Source organism: Lemur catta, chromosome 5 (genome assembly GCF_020740605.2).
Source record: "Lemur catta isolate mLemCat1 chromosome 5, mLemCat1.pri, whole genome shotgun sequence".
NCBI classification, from domain to species: Eukaryota; Metazoa; Chordata; class Mammalia; order Primates; family Lemuridae; genus Lemur; species Lemur catta.
Genome location: NC_059132.1, coordinates 38,355,598 through 38,378,324, shown reverse-complemented (window position 1 = coordinate 38,378,324; position 22,727 = coordinate 38,355,598). Strand labels below are relative to the sequence as shown.

Sequence of the window (22,727 nt, the reverse complement as noted above, 5' to 3'; positions counted from 1 at the left end):
TAGCTATCCTGCAACGGTTGTAGTCTTCCTCCATCCTCCCAGGTAAAGCCTAGGGGCTCTGTTGGCCCAAAGCAGCAAGCCTGCCATTTCCACCCTGATTTTGATCTTTAACACAGAAATTCAGCAGCTTGAGGAGGACAAGGAGTCAGGCCAGAAGGCTAGCAGAACAGTAGAACTGCCAGCCAGTACCTCACAGGCCTAGTGATGAAGACCACCATCACCTCCCCCCATCCCCAGCACAGCTCCTGACATGGCCCTGGGGCCTCCCCCTTCACCCCACAGCTGCAGGAGCAGTGGTGGAGTCCCAGACAGAACCAGCTGCCCCGAAGTTGTATTCTCCAAAGGAAACTCCCTCCACCCTGGACAGCTTTGGTTGGGACGAGCAGAATTTGCTGGAAGGTTTGACCCCAGCCTCTCCCTCTAGCAAAAGTCAGGGCCAGCAGGGGGCCTCTGGATGTTCTTCATCTTTATTTGCAGATACCTGTGTTTCAGGTCAGCTGGAAAGATCTGGCATGTGGCTAGAACGTGGGAGTTCAAGCCATACTCCCTGCGCTTCACATGGAGCAGGAAGATCCTGAGCTCATGGAGCCCAGGGACTTGGTACAGGAAGTCAGCCAGGTGTAGGATGCAGATAGCTGAGGATGGGAGCAGTGGCACAGGCACACACTGCTGCTTTCTGTGCACAGCACGCTCAGCCCAGAGGACTTTGTGCAGTGGAGGACGGAGGTTGCAAACTGCCTTGTTCTCTCCATGGGTTCAAATTAAGAGGCTCTCTGGCACCTCATGGCATTCAAAGCCATCATGGACGAAAGAGCTGCTGGGCTTAAGTTTAAAGCACTGCCAGGAGTCACCTGGGGGCTAGGAGGGGAGGTGGCAGGTCCTAGCTGTGGGCCAGTCCCTGTGCCCTGACCCAGGTGAAACTTCAGACACCAGACTGTTTTTCCTGGGGCACTTCTCCCTCCCCTGCTATCTTCTCTTCCTCTGTGTTCGTGGGGAGGGGAGACTGCGGGAGGTGACTGCTGATTTGAGTGGTTCTCCTTTATGTTTGTCTTAGAGAACACAGGGATGTCACTTCCCTGATCGGTTTGATGACAGTGATGTTAACACCGACAATGACAATGGCATTTACTGTTGATCAGAGACTTTCCATACCATTCCAGTTCATTTTAGCCACACATGCCCATTTAACAGATTGAGAAATGACACTGGAGGCGAAAATGCTGTATCAGCACTCATGTGACCTGGATGCCCCTTGGCTGGTCTAACAGGTCTGAATCTCCCTGAAGATGCGTTAATGATGGGGAGATGCAAAAATAGAGGGTGAAATAAGTTGTCCAGTTGACTGGCTTACAGCAGGGACAGGGAGGGGACAGCGTGGGGCTGCAGGAGACGTGATGGAGGCATGGTGTAGGCAAGCCTCCATTGTCCTGTGAATGAGAAGAACATGGAGTAGGATCAAGAGCAAAAAAATCTACCCTCAGATATATCATATTCAAACTGCAGGAAATGAGAAACAAAGAGAAACTCTTGAAAGAAGCCAGAGGAAAAAACTAGGGGAGCAAGGATTAGAATTATATGAGATTTCTCTTCAGAAACCATACATGAAAGAGTAGAACGGAGTGAAATATTTAAATTGTGTAAATTAGGGTTCTCCAGAGAAACAGAACCAGTAGAATATAGAAAGACAGATAGATGGGAGAGTATTTATTAGGGGAGTTGGCTCAGGTGATTATGGAAACTGAGGGGTCCCATGGTGTGCTGTCTGCACTCTGGAGAACCTGAGAAGCCAGTAGCATGCTCAGTCTAAGTCTGAAGGCCTCAGAACCTGGCAGGTTGCTGATGCAGAGTCTTGGAGTCCTATGCCACAGAACCTGGGAGTTCTGATATCTCAGGGCAGGAGAAGGTGGGTGTCCCAGCTCCAGAAGAAAGAGAATTCACATTCTCTCTGCCATTTTCTGCTATCTGGGCCCTCAACCAATTGGATGGTACCTGCTTGCAATGAGTAAGGACAGATTATCCTTACTTATTCAGTCTACTGATTCAAATGCCAATCTCTTCCCAAAACACCTTCACAGACACACTCAGAAATAACACTAGGCTGGGCATAGTGGCTTACACCTGTAATCAGCACTTTGGGAGACCAAGGTAGGTGGATTGCTTGAGGCCAGGAGTTCAAGATCAATTTGAGCAAGAGGGAGACTCTGTCTCTACAAGAAATAGAAAAATTATTGGGGCATGGTGGTGCATGCCTATAGTCCTAGCAACTTGGGAGGCTGAGGCCGGAGGATCACTTGAGTCCAAGAGTTTGAGGTTGTAGTGAGCTATGATGACACCACTGCACTCTAACCTGGGTGACAGAGTGAGACTCTGTCTCAAAAAAAAAAAAAAAGCTTTACCAGTTATCTGGATATCTCTTACTCCAGTCAAGTTGACACAGCTGAAATTAACCATCATACCCATCACCATCAAATTTTGTATACCAATTATCCCTCAAAAGTGAATGAGAAATACTTTCTCAGACAAAAAAAAAAATTGAGGCAATTCATCACCTGTAAACCTGTTGTGCAAGAAAGACTAAAAAAAATTCTTCAAAAACAGCAACAGAGCAATGATAATGATGTAAGTCAGAAACTCAGATCTCCATGAAGAAAAGAGGATCATGAGAGAAGAATAAATGAAGGTAAAATACAATTCTTAGTTTTTCTTATTAATTGATTAAAATAGTTTGTTCAAAATAATAACAGCAAAAACTATTAGGTGATTATAGCTGATTGATAAGTAAGATGAATGACAGTAATATAAGGATGGGAAGGAGAAAGTGGGAATACTGTTATAAGGTTCTTCCACTACCCATGAAGTGGGATAGTGTTGTTTGAAAGTGAACTTGATTTAGTTATAAATGTATATTGCAAACTCTAGGATAACCACTGGAAGAAGGTTGAAAAAAAAAAGCATAATTGATATGCTAAGAGAGGAGAAAAAGTGGGATTTTTAAGGCAGTAAAAGTATTCTGTATGATACTGTAATGGTAGATACATGAGTTATACATTTGTCAAAACTTAGAATATATAATACAAAGAGCCCTGATATAAATCAAAAACTATTGGAAATTAGTCAATAATGTGCCTATATTGGCTCATCAGTTGTAAACAAAGTACCACACCGATGCAAGGTACTAATAACAGAGGAAACTGGGGGGAGGGCTGATGGTGAAGGGGCATATGAGGACTCTCTACTTCTGACTCATTTTTTCTATAAACCTAATAAAACTCAAAAAAAGGGAAAAAAACCTGCAAAGTGCCAAAACAAAACAGCAGAGCACCAAATTTCTCAATTCTATACGATAATGTGATTTAATAGATCTTAATTTTTTGAAAGGGATGCTGAAATGATTTTTGAAATTTCCATTGTAAGCGTAAATAATATTTGCATCACTTACTCAGTTTTGCATCCGTGTGGCTTCCAGGATGCAGATGCCTTTATGCATACGAGCCAGTGGTTCTGACGTTCTCTCCTGAATATGTGTCATGTGAGAATGGTGTCGGGAGAGAGGTTGACCTGCCTTCACCTGACAAGAATTGACATACTTTTTCTGCAAAGGGCCAGATAATATTTAGGCTTTTTTTGGCCATGAGGTCTCTGTTGCTCCTACTCAACTCTGCTGTTACAGTGAGAAAGCAGCCGTACGTGACATGGAATGGAATGAGCCTGGCTGTGTTCCAATACAACTTTATTTACAGGAACAGGCGCAGACTGGGTTTGCCTTGATAGCTGTATTTTGCTGATTGCTGATCTAAAATGTGTATCAGGGAGCTCACTGAGTAAGTAAATATAGGGATTCTACAAAAGAAACCTCAATGCATTCCCCAAATTGGGAGATTTACAGACCACATTCTCTGACTGCAGTGCCAAAAATGAAGTAAATAACCAATAACCAGGATATAGTAATAAATAAAAACTAGAATTAAATAGCAGAAGTTCAATAACAAACTTAACCATGGGGAATTCTTTAAAGTTTTCTAAAGTTAATCTTGAGTAAAAGGAGATACCAAAACTGCATTTACAGATCATTCAGAAATGAACAAACTATTGCATATCAACATCTATAGTATCAAACAACAAAATTTCAACAAACTGAGTTTTAAAGATCTAATTGGCTTTTATTAGCAGAGCATCCAGTATACAGAATAGACAGGCCCCCCACCAGGCGTAGCAGAATAGTAGCTTTTTGTAAGGCACCTTGAGTAGGAACAAGGAAACAGCATAGTGAAGAAAGCGAACTGCTTGACCCCTGGCTGCTTCAGGCTACTTTCCTTTGTATGGGTTATAGCAGAGGGGACTTTATCACACTCATTCAGGTTGACTCGGCCCCTTCTGATTGGATTGCTATGAATCTCCTGTTCCTCTTCCTTCCAACACACATCTGGCCTGTTTAGGGATTTAACTACTGTCTTACTCCTGGTTTGTTGGAAGGCCCCACAAGTATAAAGCTTAGGTTTTGATTTGGGGACCTGGAAACCTAGCATTTCCGTTTTTGGTTGATCTGTTGGGCCTAGTGCAGGAGCTCAGGCCAAATAATGGTTTCTTGTAAATTGTATTTAACAATGGTATATGACCAATGTTACAGGTAGGAAAAATAGTGGCTTTAAATGTTATTATAAAATGAGGAAGACTGAAACAAATGAACTTAAGTATTCAATCCAGACAGGTAGAAAGAAATCAGCAAAATGCAAGGAAGAGGAGTTAAGCTGAAAGTGGAGGAAGCTGAAAGTGATGAATTAGGTAATGCTTCCAAACGAAGAAGGTAGAATTGACAACTTACATCAAGGACTGTTATTTTAAAGGATCAATAAAACAGTCATCAACAAGTCTAACCTTGAGAAAATAGTTAAACAAATACTCAAGACAGAATTAAAGGTGATAAAATCACAGTGATGGGAAAAAAATAGTATATTCAATTTCAAAATCACGATGAAATATCTGGTTTTCTCAAAAAATACTAAAATTGTCTTAAGATTTGTAAAATATGGACATATAACCATGAAAGAATTCCTAAATACTCATGCCCAAGAAGGCACTGGAAATAGATGGTTTTATAAGCCACTTACAGGAAATCTAGAATATTCCTGTACTATTTAAACTACTATAAGATGACAAGTATAGAAAACTTCAGTCTTTTTTTAAGGTGAGCGTACTGCTGTAGATATAGGAAGTGCTCAGTAACATTTGTGAACTGCTGAATGCTTCTGGACACCAGCAGCAAAGAATATAATTCTACACCAATTATAAATAAAGATATAGAACTCCTAAATAAAATGTTAGCAAAGCAAATCCAGAAATGTTTAAAGAACTAGAAAATGGAACCAAGTAATGCTTATTTCTATAATATACACTAATTCAATAATTGGACATTTATTGCCTTTGCTATGTTAATAGATGAAAAAAATTATCTTGAAAGATGCTGAAAACTAATTGTATAAAATTTGATATCCATTCCTAATTTTAAAAATGTACTCCTCATACACAAAGAGAAATATTTTGTGTGTCACAATAAAGTGCCAGCTTAATAACAAACATTATGTTAGTGGTGAAATATTAAATAAAGCATGTGTTCTCAACTGAGAGAATAATTGAAAATTAGTTCTTGAGGGGTCAAAAATCTTGATGTATAAAGATATACATATAGTACATAATACAGCTGTGCAATATATTTATGGTATTAAAATTTCATGGGTGGTGATTAGGAAAATAAAAACCTAAGAAGACTTCTCAGGGGGGCACTAATGACAAACAGTTTGGGAAACATTGCTCTACAGGATTTCCCATTAGTAACAAGACAAAGATGCTTGCTAAATACCCCTATTATTCAAAGGTGTTTTGGAAGTTACAGCAAATGCAGTAAGGCAGTTAAAATAAAAGACATATAAACACTGAAGAGTGAGAGCCAAAATTGTAGTATATGAAGGTAGTAAGATCTTCTATGTAAAAACCATAAAAGATCAGTTGAAAAATGATTTCAAGTGAGAGAAGCTTAGTGAATGGACTGACTTCAAGATAATGTGTTACATGAACTTCCCTTGTGAACAGAGCTGAACAATTTACTGACAGTCATAAAAAACGATTTTAAGTGGGAAGAGTCAATGTAAATATTTTAAATATCTTGAAATTATCTAGCAATTTAGACATTTCATACAATTCATAAGTTCATTTAGCAAATGTGTATTGAGCATCAGTTATATGCCAGATACATTTCTAAATACTGGGTGTATAGGAGTGTATGGGACAGACAAAAACACCTTGTCTCCTGACACTTATATTCTAGTGGCTAGAGACAGACAATAAACAAGTCTAACTAAGTACGGTATGTCAAGGTAGTGGTAATAATTTCCATCAGACTTCCAGGGGGATTATTTTTAGAATCTGACAAAATATTTTAAAGTTCTGGAATAATACCTGTGAGAGAATGACTAAGAGAACTTGTGAATGCTTAATTGTCCTATCAGGTATTTAAATATAATGCAGAAATTAAATCACTGTTACAGGTGCAAGATAGGGCGGTGGGATAAATTACAGGGGTTCCAGAAACAGACTCAGGCAAAAATGGGAAATATTGTTGAAGATAAAAGTGTCATTTCAGATCAGTGGAGAAAGGTGGACTGTTGAGTGAAATGGCAGTGTGTGTCAACTAGCTAGTCAGCACTCCAAAATGGATTCCACGAGTCAAATAATTACATTGGTAAAAACATAACATTAAGTACCAGAAACATGACTTTGAAACATGACCCTTGAAGTAGCAAAAAAAGGTCAATAGTTTTGACATTAAAAGATTCAATATTTCCTAAGGGCAAAGAGCACCATAAACAATGTGAAAAGTCAAATGATAAACTGGAGAAGATACTTTACAGTATATGTAATGGACAAAGTGTTAAATGTTCTTACTAGAGATGTTAAAATCAAGAAAAATAAACCCAATAAAAAGATGCAAAGGCCATGAAAATGGAATTTACACATAATGCAGATTGAAACCATTTATTTTATTTTGCCTATCAGATTGCTACAGATAAAAGAGATTACTAATACCCGATGTTGCTGGTGGCTGGAGTGTTGATGCAGCTTTCTGCAAGCCAGTTTGGTGATACGTACAAGGATTTTAAATGTGTATTCTTTGACCACCACTTCCTCTTTGAATTTAATGCAAGGGAATAGTTGGGTAAATGGGCAAAAGTATGGTGTACAAAAATGTTCATAATTGTGTTCAAAATAGCAAAAACTGAGAAGTCATCTAAATGTCAATTGTGTTATTATTAAGTAAATAATTATACATTCGTACAGTAGAAAACCCAGCAGCCATGAAAATGATGTAGATTTGTTTGTATTTACCAACATGAAAGATGTCCATTATACAGGGTGCCCCAAAAGTTGCCATACATAGGGAAAATGGGAAATTGTAGTTAAATGTACCTTTATTTTTACTAAATACTCATTACAAAATTTTTCCTTTGTATGAAGACTTTTGGGATACCCTGTATTATATGTATTATGTATGTGTAAAAATCAGGTTGTAAAACATGCCTAGTATGCTACAATTGTATAAAGCACGTGTAACTATGCATGTATGTCCTGATTGAAGAAGACATTATCAGTGTATATACCAAAGAGATTATAAGTGGTTAGTTATGAGTGATGATTTTCATTGTTGTCATACTGTTTAGAATATTCACAAGTTTCTGCAGTGGTTTAATGCCTATCCTTTTTATAACCAGAGTGGAAACAGTGAAGCCTTTTAAAGAGAGGGGTGGGGGGAAGGTGAGACTAGGTGTGGGCCGGCCTTTGCTGGCCCAGCCCGAGGGGCCGAGGCGGGTGGAAGCCTGGCGCGCTGCTTGGCCGGCGGGAGGGTGCGGAGGGCAGCCCCGCCTGGACCGGACGGGGCGCCGCCTGCGTCTGCGTGTTTTCCCTGGGACCGCACCGGAGCTGCCATTGTCGCGGCCTGGTGAAGTTTTGTGCCGAGATCACCAGCAAGGGCTTCCTACGGCTCTTCCTCCCCATCAGCGGCACCCGGCGAGGCTGGGGGCTGCGCGCTGGCTGTGCTTGCGCCCGCGGCCCGGCCGTCCGGGTGCCGGCGGGGCGAGGTGGGCCGGGCGCCGCCTCCTGCCAGTGTTGCGTGGAAGGCGTTTCCTCAAGCCCGGTGAGATTTGGCTGGAGCTGACTTCGGAGCGCTTGTCCAGCGCGGGGAGACGTGCGGGGGACGCTGCCCTGCAGCTCCAGCTGAGCAACAGGGGTCGGCCCTGCTGACCTTGGCGACGGGGCTGGCGTCGCGCGCAGGTCGCACTCGTGTGGCAGCCCGCGACCTGCCTGTGGGGCTGCCGCCCAGAAGACTGGAGAGGTTGCGCAGAGCCCAGCGTCCGCGCCTCGGGTGTGGGTGTTCATCTGCCAGCTTTGAAGACCCTGAAGCGTGGAAAGGATGGCAAGCATGCGTGATCACGTGTGCTGGTGGAAGCAAATCTACATGGCCAAATGAACTTGAGTATAGGAACTGATGTAGTGTGTATTCAAAGTTATTTAAAAAATCTTGGAAATCCTCCAAAGTCTGCTCTGGGTATGCCTCAAAACCAAGACTGGGAGAACATGGTGCAGGTGTGGGTAGATAATAGGAAGCTTCTGCAGTTTTTCCAGGGACAGCAAATAAACCCTACAACGGCCTTTTGTAATATTTTGAGCAAAACTCTTTTTCATCTTGTTTTGGTTCATGAAGCTGTCTCTCTTCAGTATTTTGTTCCTGCCTCATAAAAATTCAGCCAACCTGAATTTTTTTTTTAAAGCTTATGATCTTTTCAAAACTGAAACAGACCCTGAGTTTATTGGGTTGAAAGTTTACACCCTCACTAATTTACGCAGGACATGTATTTTGTTGAGCCTTTCTTCCTTTGCAAAAATTATATTAAAATATCATTGGTGAAATAGTTGGATAGTTCAGCTTTTTGTTTATAGGCTTTATTAATATTTTTCAAGCTGCTTAAGATTTCAACAAGATTATTTTCAATGCCTTTTTTGGGAAAAAGAATTATAACTAAATAAAAATATCTTCAAATACTGAAACAATTGCACTAGTATTTCATTATAAAATGCTACTGTGTAAAGTGGGAAATTTCTCCTTTTAAAATAGATAAAAACATTTTCTGATAGGGCTTTTCTTAATTTAGAGAGCTCAGTGTATCTGAAAGATGTAAGGTATTTACTTAGCATTTCTGTGTATTACATATTCTTTGTTAAGCTGTGTGTGTTTCCTCAAAGGACATGAATAATATATAAGAGTACATAGTTTTAGACTTACCATCTACAAAGTTTGAATTGATTATTTATTAGGTTCATTTTCATGCGTATCATACTCACATAAGGAGTCAAGGAAATACAGGCATACCCTGGAGATATTGTGGGTTCAGTTCCAGACCACCACAATAAAGCAAATATTGCAATAAAGCCAGTCACACAAATTTTTTGGTTTCCCAGTACATATAAAAGTTATGTTTGCACTATACTGTAGTCTGTTGAGTGCGGAATAGCATAATGGTTAACAAAAATGTACACATTCTCATTAAAAAATATTGCCAGAAAATGCCATTGATCATTGGAGTCGTCATTGAGTGTTGGTGGAGGGTCTTGCCTCACTGTTGATGAATGCTGACTGATCAGGGTGGCTGTGGCAGTTCTTAAAATAAGACAATAATGATGTTTGCTGCATCAGTTGACTCTTTTCTGAAAGATTTCTCTGTAGCATGGGATGTTGTGGGTATTTTACTCACAGTGGAACTTATTTTGAAATGGAGTCAATCCTCTCAAACTCTACCGCTGCTTTATCAACCAAGTTTATATAACAAGTTTATATAATAATCTTTGTTGTTACTTCAACAGTGTTCACAGCATCTTCAACAAGAGTAGACTTCATCTCAAGAAACCACTGTCTTTGCTCATCCCTAGGAAGCAACTCCTCATTTGTTCAAGTTTGATCATGAGATTCTAGCAATTCAGTCACATCTTCAGGCTCGACTTCTAATTCTACTTCTCTTGCTATTTCTACCACTTCTGCAGTTAACTTCCTCCACTGAAGTCTTGAACCCCTCAAAGTCATCCAGGAGGGTTGAAAATAAACTTCCAAAACCCTGTTAATGTTGATATTTTGACTTCCCATGAATGGCATCTAGAATATCGAATCCTTTGCGTATATCAGAGGAATCACTGTGGAAGCTATACCCGTATGAAATGTATTTCTGAAGTAATAAGATTTAAGTCTAAATTGCTCCTTGATCCATGGGCTGCAGAATAGTTGTTGTGTTAGCAGGCATCAAAACATTTGCATATCTCCATCAGAGTTCTTAGGTAACCAGGTGCATTGTTCATAAACAGTAATATTTTGAAAGAAATCTTTTTTCTGAGCAGTAGTTTTCAATAGTGGGCATAAAATATTCAGTAAACATGTTGTAAACAGATGTGCTGTCCTCCAGGCTTTTTTTTTTTTTTCCCCATTTCTAGAGCACAGGAAGAGGAGATTTAGCATAATTCTTAGGGGCCCTAGGATTTTCAGAATGGCAAATGAACATTGGCTTCACCTTAAAGTTACCAGCTGTATTATCCCCTAATAAGAGAGCCAGCCTGTCCTTTGAAGCTTTGAAGCCAGGCATTGCCTTTTCTCTAGCTATGAAAGTTCTAGATGGCATCTTCTTCCAATAAAGGCCTGTTTTGTCTACACTGAAAATCTTTTGTTTAGTGTAGCCACCTTCATTAATGATCTTAGATCTTTTGGATAACTTGCTACAGCTTCCACGTCAGCACTTGCTGTTCCGCGTTGCACTTTTATGTTACAGAAACAGCTTTTTTCCATAAACTTTGTGAATCATTCTCTGCTAGCTTTGACCTTTTCTTCTGCAGCTTCCTCACCTGTCTCAGCCTTCACAGATTGAAGAGAGTTAGAGCCTTGTTCTGGATTAGGCACTGGCTTAAGGAAATGTTGTGGTTGGTTTGATCATCTATCCAGATCACTCAAACTTTCTCCATATTAGCAATTAGGCTGTTTTGCTTTCTTATCATAATTAGATTCTCTGGAGTAGCATTTTTAATTCTTTCAGGAGCTTTTCCTTTGCATTCGCAGTTTGGCTAACTGTTTGGCACAAGAGGCCTATCTGGACATTTGACATGTCTTTCTCACTGAGCTCAGTTATTTCTAGCTTTTGATTTAGAGAGATGTGTGACTCTTCCTTAGGATTATTAATTGGCCTAATTTTAATATTGTTTTTATGTCTCAGGGAATAGGGAGGTCCGAGGAGCCGGTGAGAGATGGGAATGGCAGGTGGGTGGAGCTGTCAGCCCCCATTACTGACCAAGTTCACTGTCTTATATGGTCGTGGTTTGTGGTGCCCCAGCACAATTATAATAGTGACATCAAAGATCCCTGATCACAGAGCACTATAACAGATATAAATTTGAGACAATGCAAGAATCACCAAAATGTGACACAGGGATGTGAAGCAAGCACATGCTGTTGGGAAAATGGTGTCAGTAGACTTGTTGGACGTAGAGTTGCCAAAAATCTTCAGTTTGTAAAAACTGTAATATCTGTGAAGTGCAATAAAACAAAGAGCAATAAAAGGAGATAATCTGTGGTCAAATTTAGGTTGACGAAAATGTTACTTATGGGTAATTGTTGGATAAACTGGGTTTCTGTTTTTTGCCCCCCCAATATTCCATTCCTCCACTTAGAAAATAATTCTTAATCTCATTATTTTGAGAAAAAGGATGTATAGATATACCAAAGGATGGTACAGTGATGAACAATCTCAGGGAGAAAAGTAGTTCATTTTTTTTCATATCAAATTTTAGTTTAGTTTTTTAATGGTGTGTGCAGTAAGATAAGCCATTAACTTGAAAACCTTTATATTTGCATTCCTAGTAAATTCTCCTAACTACATTTTTATTAGTAATGAATAATTTCCTACTAGATTTGGTGATAAAACACTTAAACTTGTTAATTTATTTTGTTTTGCTGACTTTTAAATTACATCTGTGGTGATGTGGAAAGAACACACAAACATTGGACCTACGCAAGTCACTTGAACTCTCTGGCTTGTTAAGATCTCTTTCAGTTTGAGTAGATTCTGACTTAACATTATTAAAGTTATAATATGGCAAGATTAAACAGTTGTTTTCAAAAGTCTGTTAAATGCAGCCTTTTAAAATTATTAATGCATAACCACTTTGGAGTTAATTTTTTAAGCTTTGCGGAATTATTTACTAACTTCTGAGTTACATACAAAAATGTATATATATTTTGTTTGGTGAATATTTTCAAAGTATTTTGTGCAGGTTTCTTAAAAAGCTATTTTTTGGTTCATTTTATAAATATTTTGCTCTCATCAGCATTTTTGTAGACTTTCAATGCAAGATAAATATGGAAAATGCATGCCTTACCACACTGAGGAAATTATAAGATCTGTAGGCTTTGTTTCTGTGGTATAACACAAAAAAATGCCTTATCATGTTTATTTTAGGCATCTCTTCCAAATTTTTTGTTTTTGTTTTTAATTAAATGAGAATTTTCAAGCTATTAAACAAGAATTTTTACCTGTTGTATCCTTTCTCCTCTTCCTCTTTCTCCCCGTCATCTGTCTCTAGTTCTGTTTTTTCCTTTTTACATATTTAATAAAATGAGGGGAAATGAAAAATCTTATGGTTTGTTTTGGAACATAAATAATTGTGCAGTTTCATCGTGGCAAATTATTATGGTTTACTTTTAGTAATTAATTAACAAAGATTTTTATCTGTCAAAAGTTTTATAGCTTAGTTTTTATAGTATAACTTTTGAAAACTAGAAGGATAATTTATTCCTCTATTTAGATTGTTCACCAATCTGTAGATATATTGCCTATGATAGTAAAGAAAAATCAGTAGGCCAGGCAGATGTCTCAATTGAGACTCTTCTAATGGTAGAATAGAAATATTTGATAATAAATACAGAAATTTCACAATGAATAACATACTTTTATTATAGCTTTTAGTTTAATTGTGAAAAGCTAGGGCGTGCCACTTTCTATAGTTGTAACAAAGTTACTGAATTTAAAAACTTTATTCTATAGGACTCTCCTAGAAATGAGAACTAAAAGGTGCCTGAGAGATGATTTCATCCAACCTCCTTGTTTGTAGATGAGAAAACAGTTTCAGGGAGGATCTAAGTAAATAAGCATTTTTATTTGTCAATGCCAGACCAAATTTAGATCTCAAATTCCAAACTATTCATAAATTTTAAGTTTTTGAGCTTGTTCTATCAAGGCCTAATTCAGAGACTTATAGCTTGGATATGCTTTTGTTCATTAGAATAAATCCAGAGTACCATGTGAATGCATTACTTAAAAAAATAAAATTTAAATTTAAAAATATCTAAAACTTTGTTAAAAGTCATTGTCATATTGTCCTTGTGTGAAGATGTCCTTTGTTCTTGCAGGTAGAAAGGAATTTATTTATTTCTAACAAAATGGTAATTTTTTGAAAACCAAGTCTCACATTGAAAAAAATCAAGGCAACAAGTTAATGAGATAGGTTAATCATCCAAATTTTTCTTAGTGTTTGTTTTCCCTGCAGTGTTATGGTATCTTTGGGGCAATATGGTGTCTGTTTATTAAAGCAGTTGTAGGAACTTTTTGTTAAAATATGTCTTTGCTTCCCCGTAAGTTTTTATTAATATGTATTACCATACTAAATTTTATGTTATCAATTTATAATAGTTTTCACTCACATTCTCAAAATAAGCTTTCTACTCTTATCTAAAGAGTAGAAGCATGTCTAAAGAGCTAACAGTGGTCTGTTCCATGTAATTTTATGTAAATTTAACTATTAAATCACCTAAGGTGTCTGTTTAATATCAGTTTATTTATTGCTCATTTGTACATTTTGCAAATGTCATATGTGAAAATAAATATTTATCTTTTGATTTTGACTAACAGTGGGCCTTATCAGGAGAATGTTCGTGTGATGTATTTGTGCTTTATTTCAAAATATTATCAGAGCATTATATTTGATAACTTTTTAATTTTGATATAATTTCAAACCTACAGAAAACTTTCAAGAATAGTAAAAGTAACTCCTGTAAACCTCTTGCTTTTTCATTTTGGTCAGTAACAAATCTTGTAAACCCTTCAGCCATACCCACCAGTGACTTGCTTTTTGCCCTGTTTGCTTTATCATTCTGTCCGTCTGTCTGTGTATTTTTTGAACCCTGTGAAAATAAGATGCAACATCATTCCTTTACTCCTAAAAAATACAGTGTGTAGTTATGCAGAGGAAGGGCATTCTCTTGTATTACCATAGTACAGTTATCAAAACCTGAAGATTTAACATTAATACCATGCTGTCTAATCCAAAGTTCAAATACAGATGGTGACAATTTTTCCAAGTATGTACATTCTAGAAGCATTTTTTTGTGTTCTAGAATCCATCCAGTATCATATATGACATTTAGTTGTAAGTGTCCTTTAATATAGAATAGTTATAAGGCCTTTTAAAAATTTTTCTTGATCTTGATATTTTCAGAGTACAGGTTAATTATTTTGTAGAATGTTTATTAATTTAGTTTTGTCTGATGATTCTTAACTGATTTATGTATTTTTGACAGGGCCTTCACAGACGTGATGTTAGATCCTTCTGAGGGTATCATATCAAGAAACATACGTATTTGTCTTAACATTGGTGATTTCAGTTGTGTTCATTTGGTTAAGGTGATGTCTGTCAGTTATTTCCTTTATAAAATTACTGTTATCCCCTTTGTAGTTAATTACCTACAGGGAGATGCTTTGAGACTGTGTTAATATTCTTGTTTTTAAATCAGACACTCACTAATTTTAGCACCCATTGATAATTTCTACTGGTATAATTATTTCTGTATATATTAGTTGACATTGTATAGTAAGGGAGAGCTTTTTCTCCCTTATATATTTGTTCATTGACTTATTAGGATAGACTCATTTTTTTAGATAAATATATTATGATCTATTACTGTCATTAATTTTTTGGTGCTCAAATTGTCTCAGATGTGAACAGTGGAAGCCCCTCCAGCCTGGCCCCCTGTACCCTTTTGACGTGCACCCACCCTTCTTTGAGTACTTCCTTGCTGGGGCAGCAGAGTGTTTCCGGCTTATCTTGTCTTTGTCCTGCCTCAGCCCTAGAGTCAGCTGCAGTCAGGTCAGCCAAGGATGTCAGTGATACTCTTCCTGCCTTTGTGGCTTCCCCCTCTCCAGGATTTTGTTTTTCTCTCTCTCTCTCTCTCTCTCTCTCTCTCTCCCCCCCCCCGCCCCCCGCTCTGTTAGCGCCAGGCTCCGTCCTCTGACTCCCCAGGCTGTAAGTCTGTGGCTTTCTGACTGTGTAGCTGCCCTGTGCCGGTGGCCTGGGGTGTTCTCTCAGATAAAACCGAGTGTACACTGCTGAGCCAGCGATTTTGAAGTTCTCTAAAATAGAGTTTTAAAATATCATAACTTTTACATTCCTCTCTAAACTTATTTGAAGGATTTTTTTCAATTCAGCTTTTTTTTAAAACAGCTTTATTCACATACCATACAATTCGCTCATTTAAAGCATACAATTCAGGGTTTTTCAGTGTTTTCACATAGTTGTGCAGCCATCACCACAATCAGTTTTAGAGCTTTCATTATGACAGAAAGATTCTGTACTCATTACCAGTCACTCTCCATTTCCTCCCAACCTCCACTCCACTTGCTTCAGTCCTTGGCAACCACTAATCTACTTTCTGTTTGTAGATTTGCCTATTCTAGACTTTTATATGTAAATGGAATTATACAGGATGTGGTCCTTTCTGACTGGCTTTTTTCATTTAGCATAATGTTTTCAAGGTTCATCCATTGTGTAGCATGTGTCAGTTCAGTACTTCATCCCTTTTTAATGCCAAATAATTTTCCATTTTATGGATATATCACATTTTATTTATCATTCATCAGTTGATGGATTGTTGGGTTGGTCTCACTTTTTGGTTATTACTAATACTATGAACATTCATGGACAAGTTTTATGTGGTCATATATTTTCATTTCTCTTGGGTATATGCCTAGGCGTGGAATTGATGGATCATATAGTAACTCTATGTTTAACCTTTTAAGGAACTGCCAGACTGTTTCCTAAAGTAGTTGCACCTTTTACATTCCCTCCAGCAATGTATAAGGTTCCAATTTTTCCATATCCTTGCCAACACACTACTATTTGCCTTTTTGATTATAGCCAGCCTACAGCCTAGTGGATATGAAATGGTATCTCATTGTGGTTTTGATTTGCATGTCCTTGACGGTCAGTAATATTTGGCATCTTTTCATGTACCTTTTATCCATTTCTATATCTTCTTTGGAGAAATGTCTATTCAAATCCTTTGCCCATTTTTACATTGGGTTATTTGTTTTTATTACTGAGTTATTGCGTTATAAAAGTTCACTATATATTCTGAATTCAAATGTCTCATATATGATTCACAAATATTTTCTCTTATTCTGTGGTTTATCTTTTTACTTTCTAAGTGGTAGCCTTTGAAGCACAGAAGTTTTAAATTTTGATCAAGTGCAATTATGTTTTCTCTTTTGTTACTGTGCTTTTGGTGTTGTATTTAAGAAGGGTTTGCCTAACCAAGATGAGACAGATTTACCCATATGTCTTCAAAGAGTTTTATAGTTTTAGCTTCCATGCTTAGATTAATTTTTGTTAGTGGTGTAAGGAGGAGTTCCAGCACCAATCTTTTGCATGTGAATATTGAGTTGTCCTGGAACCATTTGTTGAAAAGTTATTTTTTTCCTATTGTTCAAAAATCTATTGACTTTGCATGTCATTAAAATAAATGGGTTCATTTCTGGACTCTCAGTTTTATGCCATTGATCTATGTGTCTGTCCTTATGCCAGGGCCATGCTTTCTTGATTATGTAGCTTAGCAGTAAATTTTGAAATTGGGAAGGGTGAATCCTCCAGCTTTGTTTCTCTTTCTCAAGATGATTCTAGGTATTCTGTATCCTTCTCATTTCCATAGAATTTTAGGAATAGCTTGTCAATTTCTACAAAAGGCAGCTGGAAATTTGATAGGAATTGCATTGAATCCTTAAATCAACGTGGGAGTAGAGCCATCTTAGCAATATTTAAGTCTTCCTATCCATGTCTATCCATTTATTGGGTCATCTATAATTTCTTTCAACATATTTTGTAGTTTTCAAAGTACAAGTTTTGCACTTCTTTTGTAAAATTTAATCTTAAGTATTTTATTTGTTTTGATGTTGTAGCATTCACTTGTCTTTTATTCATGACTTTTTCTTGTATGTCTATCCCGATCCCAGTCCTTTTCCCATCCCTACTCCCCATCCATTCCTCTACAACTGTACTGTCACCTGTGCTCTTTATCCTATTTTAATTCCAGTGTTCCTTTGGCACCGAGAAACATTCAGAAAGCATCTGTCTGACTTCTCTCAGCAGTCATATGGCGTGCTTATTTTGTGCCACATACTGTACAACAGGTGCTGGGAATAGAGAATTGATTAAACTGTTTCAAAAGAGGAAACACAAACACAATATCAAAAATTTAACACAGGGAATATTAAAATTATGTAGTGGAAGCTTAATAGAAGAAGGGATCAGGGAAATTTACTAGGGAAGGTAATATTTAAGCTTGATTTGAAATATTGGCAAAGATTTAACAAACTTGGAAAGACTTTGTATTTTGTGGAAAGAGGGTAAACGATATCATGGTTAAAAGTACTTGGCAGATTCATAAGAGGTAAATGGGCTTATGAGGTGAGTGTCAGGTGAGTGAGTGGAATGGCAGAGATGAAGTAGGAAATGTAGAAGAGTCCAGTTTTGACATATTTTGAGCATGATGCTAAGGAGTTTGTGAGCAGTTGATGTCATAAAAGATTTTTTTAAAAAACAGCAATGATGTTGATTAGATCTGTATTTTGGAGGACTAACTCCAATGTTTGCTGAGAGTGGATTGCAGCGAGGAGATAATAGAGTAGCATAACCAGGTGGAAGTCTGTTGCAGTGTCCAGGGGGAGAAGGTGAAGGTCTTAACTGGAAGAGCAATAATAGAATTGAGAGGAATAGTTGACTTCTGATTCTGAGAGAAAGATTCTGATTGTGTGATTCAGGGCTGCCGCAGGGAAGGAGAGGAATGAATGCAGGATAACTTTTGAGTTGTTTCATTGGGTTTGTTGGATGGGTGATAATGTCTTTCTGGACCTTCTTTTGTTTTGTCATTTCATTTGTATTAAATAATGATGTAGGCATGATGAATTAAATAATTGCCCAGGTGATTGAATTCCATCTCCAGCCCCTCTCCTGAGGAGGTTGGTTTGATAGAACTTTGCTCAGGCCCTCGCCCTGTAATCACTTGGTCTTTCTGGCATGGCCAGCCCTGATACTGGGTCATCCTGTTGGCCTAACCTCAGGTATGGTCTGGAGGCTCATGAATAACAAAGACACTCCTGTTACTGGGGAATTTCCAAGGATTTAAGAGTCTCTTTCCTAGAAACCAGGGATAGAGGCCAGTCTGATACTTCATTATACGATACACTCAAGACTAATTTAGCTCTCTCCTGCCATCTACCTCCATGTTTCCAGATTCTTCATCTCATCTGACATTTCCTGATAGTCAGTTTTAGACATTAGCTATCAATCTCCCATTATGGGAGATAAAAGGCGATCATTCCCCTTTTCACCCCCCTCCTCTGCTCCCCAAACACATATCCGCCTTTTGTGGCCTTATTACAGCTTTGGTTCAACCAATGGTCAGTTCCTACTTTATTAGGACTATATAAATCTTGTTTCTTTTGACTTTTTGAAAGTTTCAAGAGCTTTTATTCTGGCATCCAGTTCTTTTAGGGGTAAAAAATTTCTCTCTGTGTACATATTAATTTGTGATCAAAGTTTATAAGACTGTTGAAGTTTTTTTTTTTCCTGTTACTTGCTGTATTTCCTAGGGGTGCCATGCCAAAGTACCCCAGACTGTGTGGCTTAAACCACAGAAACTTCTTTCTCATGATTCTGGAGGCTGGAAGTGTGAGATCAAGGGAAGGATCTGTTCCAAGCCTTTGTCTCTGGCTTGTAGGTGGCCGTCTTCTCCCTGTGTCTGGGCCCACCCATATGACCTCATTTTACCTTTACCTCTTTAAAGCCCTATCTCCAAATAGAGTCACATTCTGAGGTCCTGGGGGTGAGGACTTCAACATATGAAATTTGGCAGCTGGAGAGGGGCAGGGCATAATTCAACCCATATAATACCTGCAATATCTCTTTATTCTGGATTTTCTTCTTGTTTGTCTGTCTTCCATCTCTGTCTTACACATTTTTTTTTTTTTGTGACTCTTTTTGGCTGTCCAGTATTGCGGCTCAGAAAATGATACTCTAATATGGTTTTTAACATGCTGAACTAAAGAAGCAGCCCCAAGGTCTCTCTGACCTCCCCCACCCCTCCTGTCTCTCCCAAAGCACAGGATGAGGCTGCTCTCTGCAGTCTCCTTACCTACCTAGAGACTGGACCTATCAAAGAGGAACACTATTGCCTTTGATCTCCTCCCTGAAATTTCATTAACCAGAGAAGATTAAAACTCATATCACAAAGAAAGAGATTGAAAATCAAGCTCCACAGCAGGAGCCCATATGGACTTTGTCCAAACAATTGTCTATTTTCAGATCCCATTCAATTTCTAAAGAGGATTACTTACTATTATCTGAGCAAAGGGCCCATTTTTCCCTCTTAAAAATTATTTGCTACCTCTCAAAATAGCCACGTTCCCCCATCCACCCTTCCCCTGTGAAGCAGGGGATATAAGCATCTGGACCTCACTGGGTTATTATTCGGCAATCATCCTTCTGCGATTCGCCCATGCTTATGCACGTTAAATCAATTTGTATGCCTTTTTCTCCTATTAGTCTGCCTTGGGTCACTTTCAGAGAGCCTTTCGAAAGTAGCAGGGAAGCTTTCCCACATGCCCCTACCCCTTCCACGGTTTAGCATGGGGCTTTTAAGGCGGATCTGATTTAGTTTGGGTGTGGGCAGAGTTTGCCTCTATGTAGCTTTTCCAGCAGGTGGTATGAGGGCAAGCAGCCCTTCCTTTTTTGGGGGACACTTACATATCAGGATCTTTGGGCCTTTTTCCCCTAGGACTCTTTGGTTTCTCTGGAGGTAACATTGTAGTTGTCTGGACAGTGTGGTGTAGGCGGACAGTGCTGTGAGGGCGGGAGGGGTGGAGGCCTGAGGGGCCCTGGGGCTTGCTGCCCAGGTTTACCCAGAGTCCCTGTGTTTAGCCAGCCCCCAGCCATCCCACACCCCTGCTGTGCAAGGCTCTCTGAGGCCTGGTCCTCTTGTTTGGTTTCTTCAGAGATTAAACTTTTTTTTTTGGAACGGAGTCTCGCTCTGTCACCTGGGCTAGAGTGCCATGGCGTCAGCCTAGCTCACAGCAACCCCAGAGTGCTAAGATTACAGGTGTGAGCCACGTGCCAGGCCCAGAGACTAAACTTCTGATCTCCCACCTGATTGTTGGAGGTGGAGGTGCGGCCCAGCTGTCTAACTTCATGGTCTGTAAGGTTCTCACTGTTCTGCTCTGAGCCTCACCCATGCCTTCTGGGGGACCTGAAGCCCTGAGCACTTGGGCTCTACAGGGTTTATTAGTGAGGTTTTAGTATTTGTTGGTTGCCTACAGGGTTTATTAGTGAGGTTTTAGTATTTGTTGGTTGCCTACTATATGCTAGGTACTGTGCTTTCCAAGGATTATCCTACGTAATCTTTACAATAACCTTAGGAAATGGGTCCTATTATTAACACTGTTTCACATACAAAAAGGCAGATGTTTAGTCTAGTATTAGTAAATTGGAGCATCAGTATTTGAACACAGGTCTGTTGACCTTAGAAACTACACTTTTACCCACTCTCCTATACTCACAACAGTGAGCAAATTCATGTTGGTGCCTGTACATCTACATTCTAGGTTTTGTAGAAATATCAATGTACTGCACAGATTTGAGCATATTATAAAGAAGAGTTGCTATACTACATAAATACAATGTGAGGTGAGATTCAATACACCTATGGGAATATAAATGTGGTTTAATTTTTCTGCATATAATTAATCAGAGTATCTTCCTTAAATTACTTTGAAAGTAGAATAGTAAAATATTAATAGTTCCTAGTATCTATTTAGGATTCAGCAGAGGTAGGCATGAAGCTAAATGGTGACATTAGGTCCTATATGCCATTATACAGAAAGTTTTTAGAACCAAGGGCTTAGTTTTCTGTTATTCTTTTATATTTCTCCCAACACTAACTAGAGCGTTAGTACTTAACACTTAGTAACTTAAGTAACTTAATGTTCAGCAGATATTGGCTGATTGGCTAAATGACAGCTAAAAAATTCAGAACTATGTGTTTAAGCATACTTTTTATATTTAGGTACTGAATGTCTAGCATTATTATATTTTTAGTCCATGTTTATCTCAGCTGGCACTAATCCTTTTTTTCCTTTCTTTTTTAGCAGATTGCTTCTGTAACTGGATTACCAGCTCGTTCCGGGAAGCACAATGTCTCGATTACGGCAACCCCCCCTTGTGACAGGCATCTCTCCAAATGAAGGAATACCATGGACGAAGGTCACAATCAGAGGAGAAAACCTGGGCACTGGCCCCACCGACCTCATAGGTAAGGGCAAGGGCTCTGCCATGCATCCTGGCAAACATATTTTTATGTTGGGCAAGTGAGACAAGCTATCTTACTTTGAAATAGTGAAGTGCCTTTTAAGTCCTTTAGAAAAACGTAATTGTGATCACTACAGAACAATCTGAAAAAAAATGAAGGAATTATGTGGTTGTCTGATTTTTTTATTTTATCAAATCTTATCTATATTGCTTTTTTTTTTTTGAGACAAGGTCTCACTCTGTTGCTCTGGTAGCATCACACTGCAACCTCACATTGCTGGGCTCAAGCCATCCTCCTGCCTCAGCCTCCTGAGTAGCTGGGACTACAGGCACGCCACCATGCCCAGCTAATTTTTCTATTTTTAGTAGAGATGAGGTCTCGCTCTTGCTCAGGCTGATCTTGAACTCCTGAGCTCAAGCGATCCTCCCATCTCAGCCTCCCAGAGTGCTGGGATTATAGGTGTGAGCCACCGTGCCCGGCCTATATTGCCTTTTAAGCCCTTTGGAAAGTTTCCCATGGCTGAAATCCACCTCTGATTCCTCAGCTTTGATCCCTTACATTGCCAAAACAGCCACCTCCATATTTTTGCTCTCTTTGGTTTTCCGTCCTTTATACAACTGTTTTTTCTCGAGTGTTCTGTGAATTATGCCTCTTCTGTTCCTTATTGCCCCTCAAAGCAAATCTAAACCCCATCTCCTGGTGAGGTGGGTGCCACTTGGCTCTTATATTCATGCCACTTGCCAGGAGTAGATCTTCGCTGTGACCTGTGCATCCCATTTATAACAAGCCACAGTTAGTTTTTAGGATCAGTTTGTGTTTTTTATCTTTTCTAGTAGAGTTTAAGCTCAAGGACCTGGATGATAGAACACCGTGTATCCAGTTGGCACGGTGTAAATATTTTTAGATGTTGGCTTGCATAGCGTGCTTCCCCCAGCTCCGTGACTTGGGGCCTTTGCTGCTGGCCTGTTCTTGAAGCATTCGTGTCTGTCAGTGCTTCTCAGCCCTGGCTTGTCTGAAT

General features: G+C 38.9%; 2 protein-coding genes across 6 annotated transcripts in view; both read left to right on the top strand.

The window, feature by feature from the left end:
- EXOC2 (exocyst complex component 2) overlaps nt 1–22,727 on the top strand; it is a 194,314-nt gene that overhangs the window by 21,806 nt on the left and 149,781 nt on the right. For 4 of the 5 annotated variants that reach the window (XR_006735217.1, XR_006735216.1, XM_045551564.1 and 1 more), the window contains exon 2: nt 21,549–21,712. Coding sequence is in view for 3 of the 5 variants with exons in the window: in XM_045551564.1 (XP_045407520.1) it covers nt 21,595–21,712 (118 nt within the window). In the remaining 2 variants the exon portion in view is untranslated. The remainder of the gene's footprint in view (nt 1–21,548; nt 21,713–22,727) is intronic. The other variant, XM_045551563.1, reaches the window with a different exon arrangement.
- On the top strand, nt 7,084–9,029 carry HUS1B (HUS1 checkpoint clamp component B). Its single transcript, XM_045552592.1, is given in 5 exon segments — nt 7,084–7,194; nt 7,817–8,054; nt 8,057–8,284; nt 8,287–8,374; nt 8,376–9,029. Coding segments are annotated over 5 exon segments (1,077 nt in total). The 3' UTR covers nt 8,788–9,029.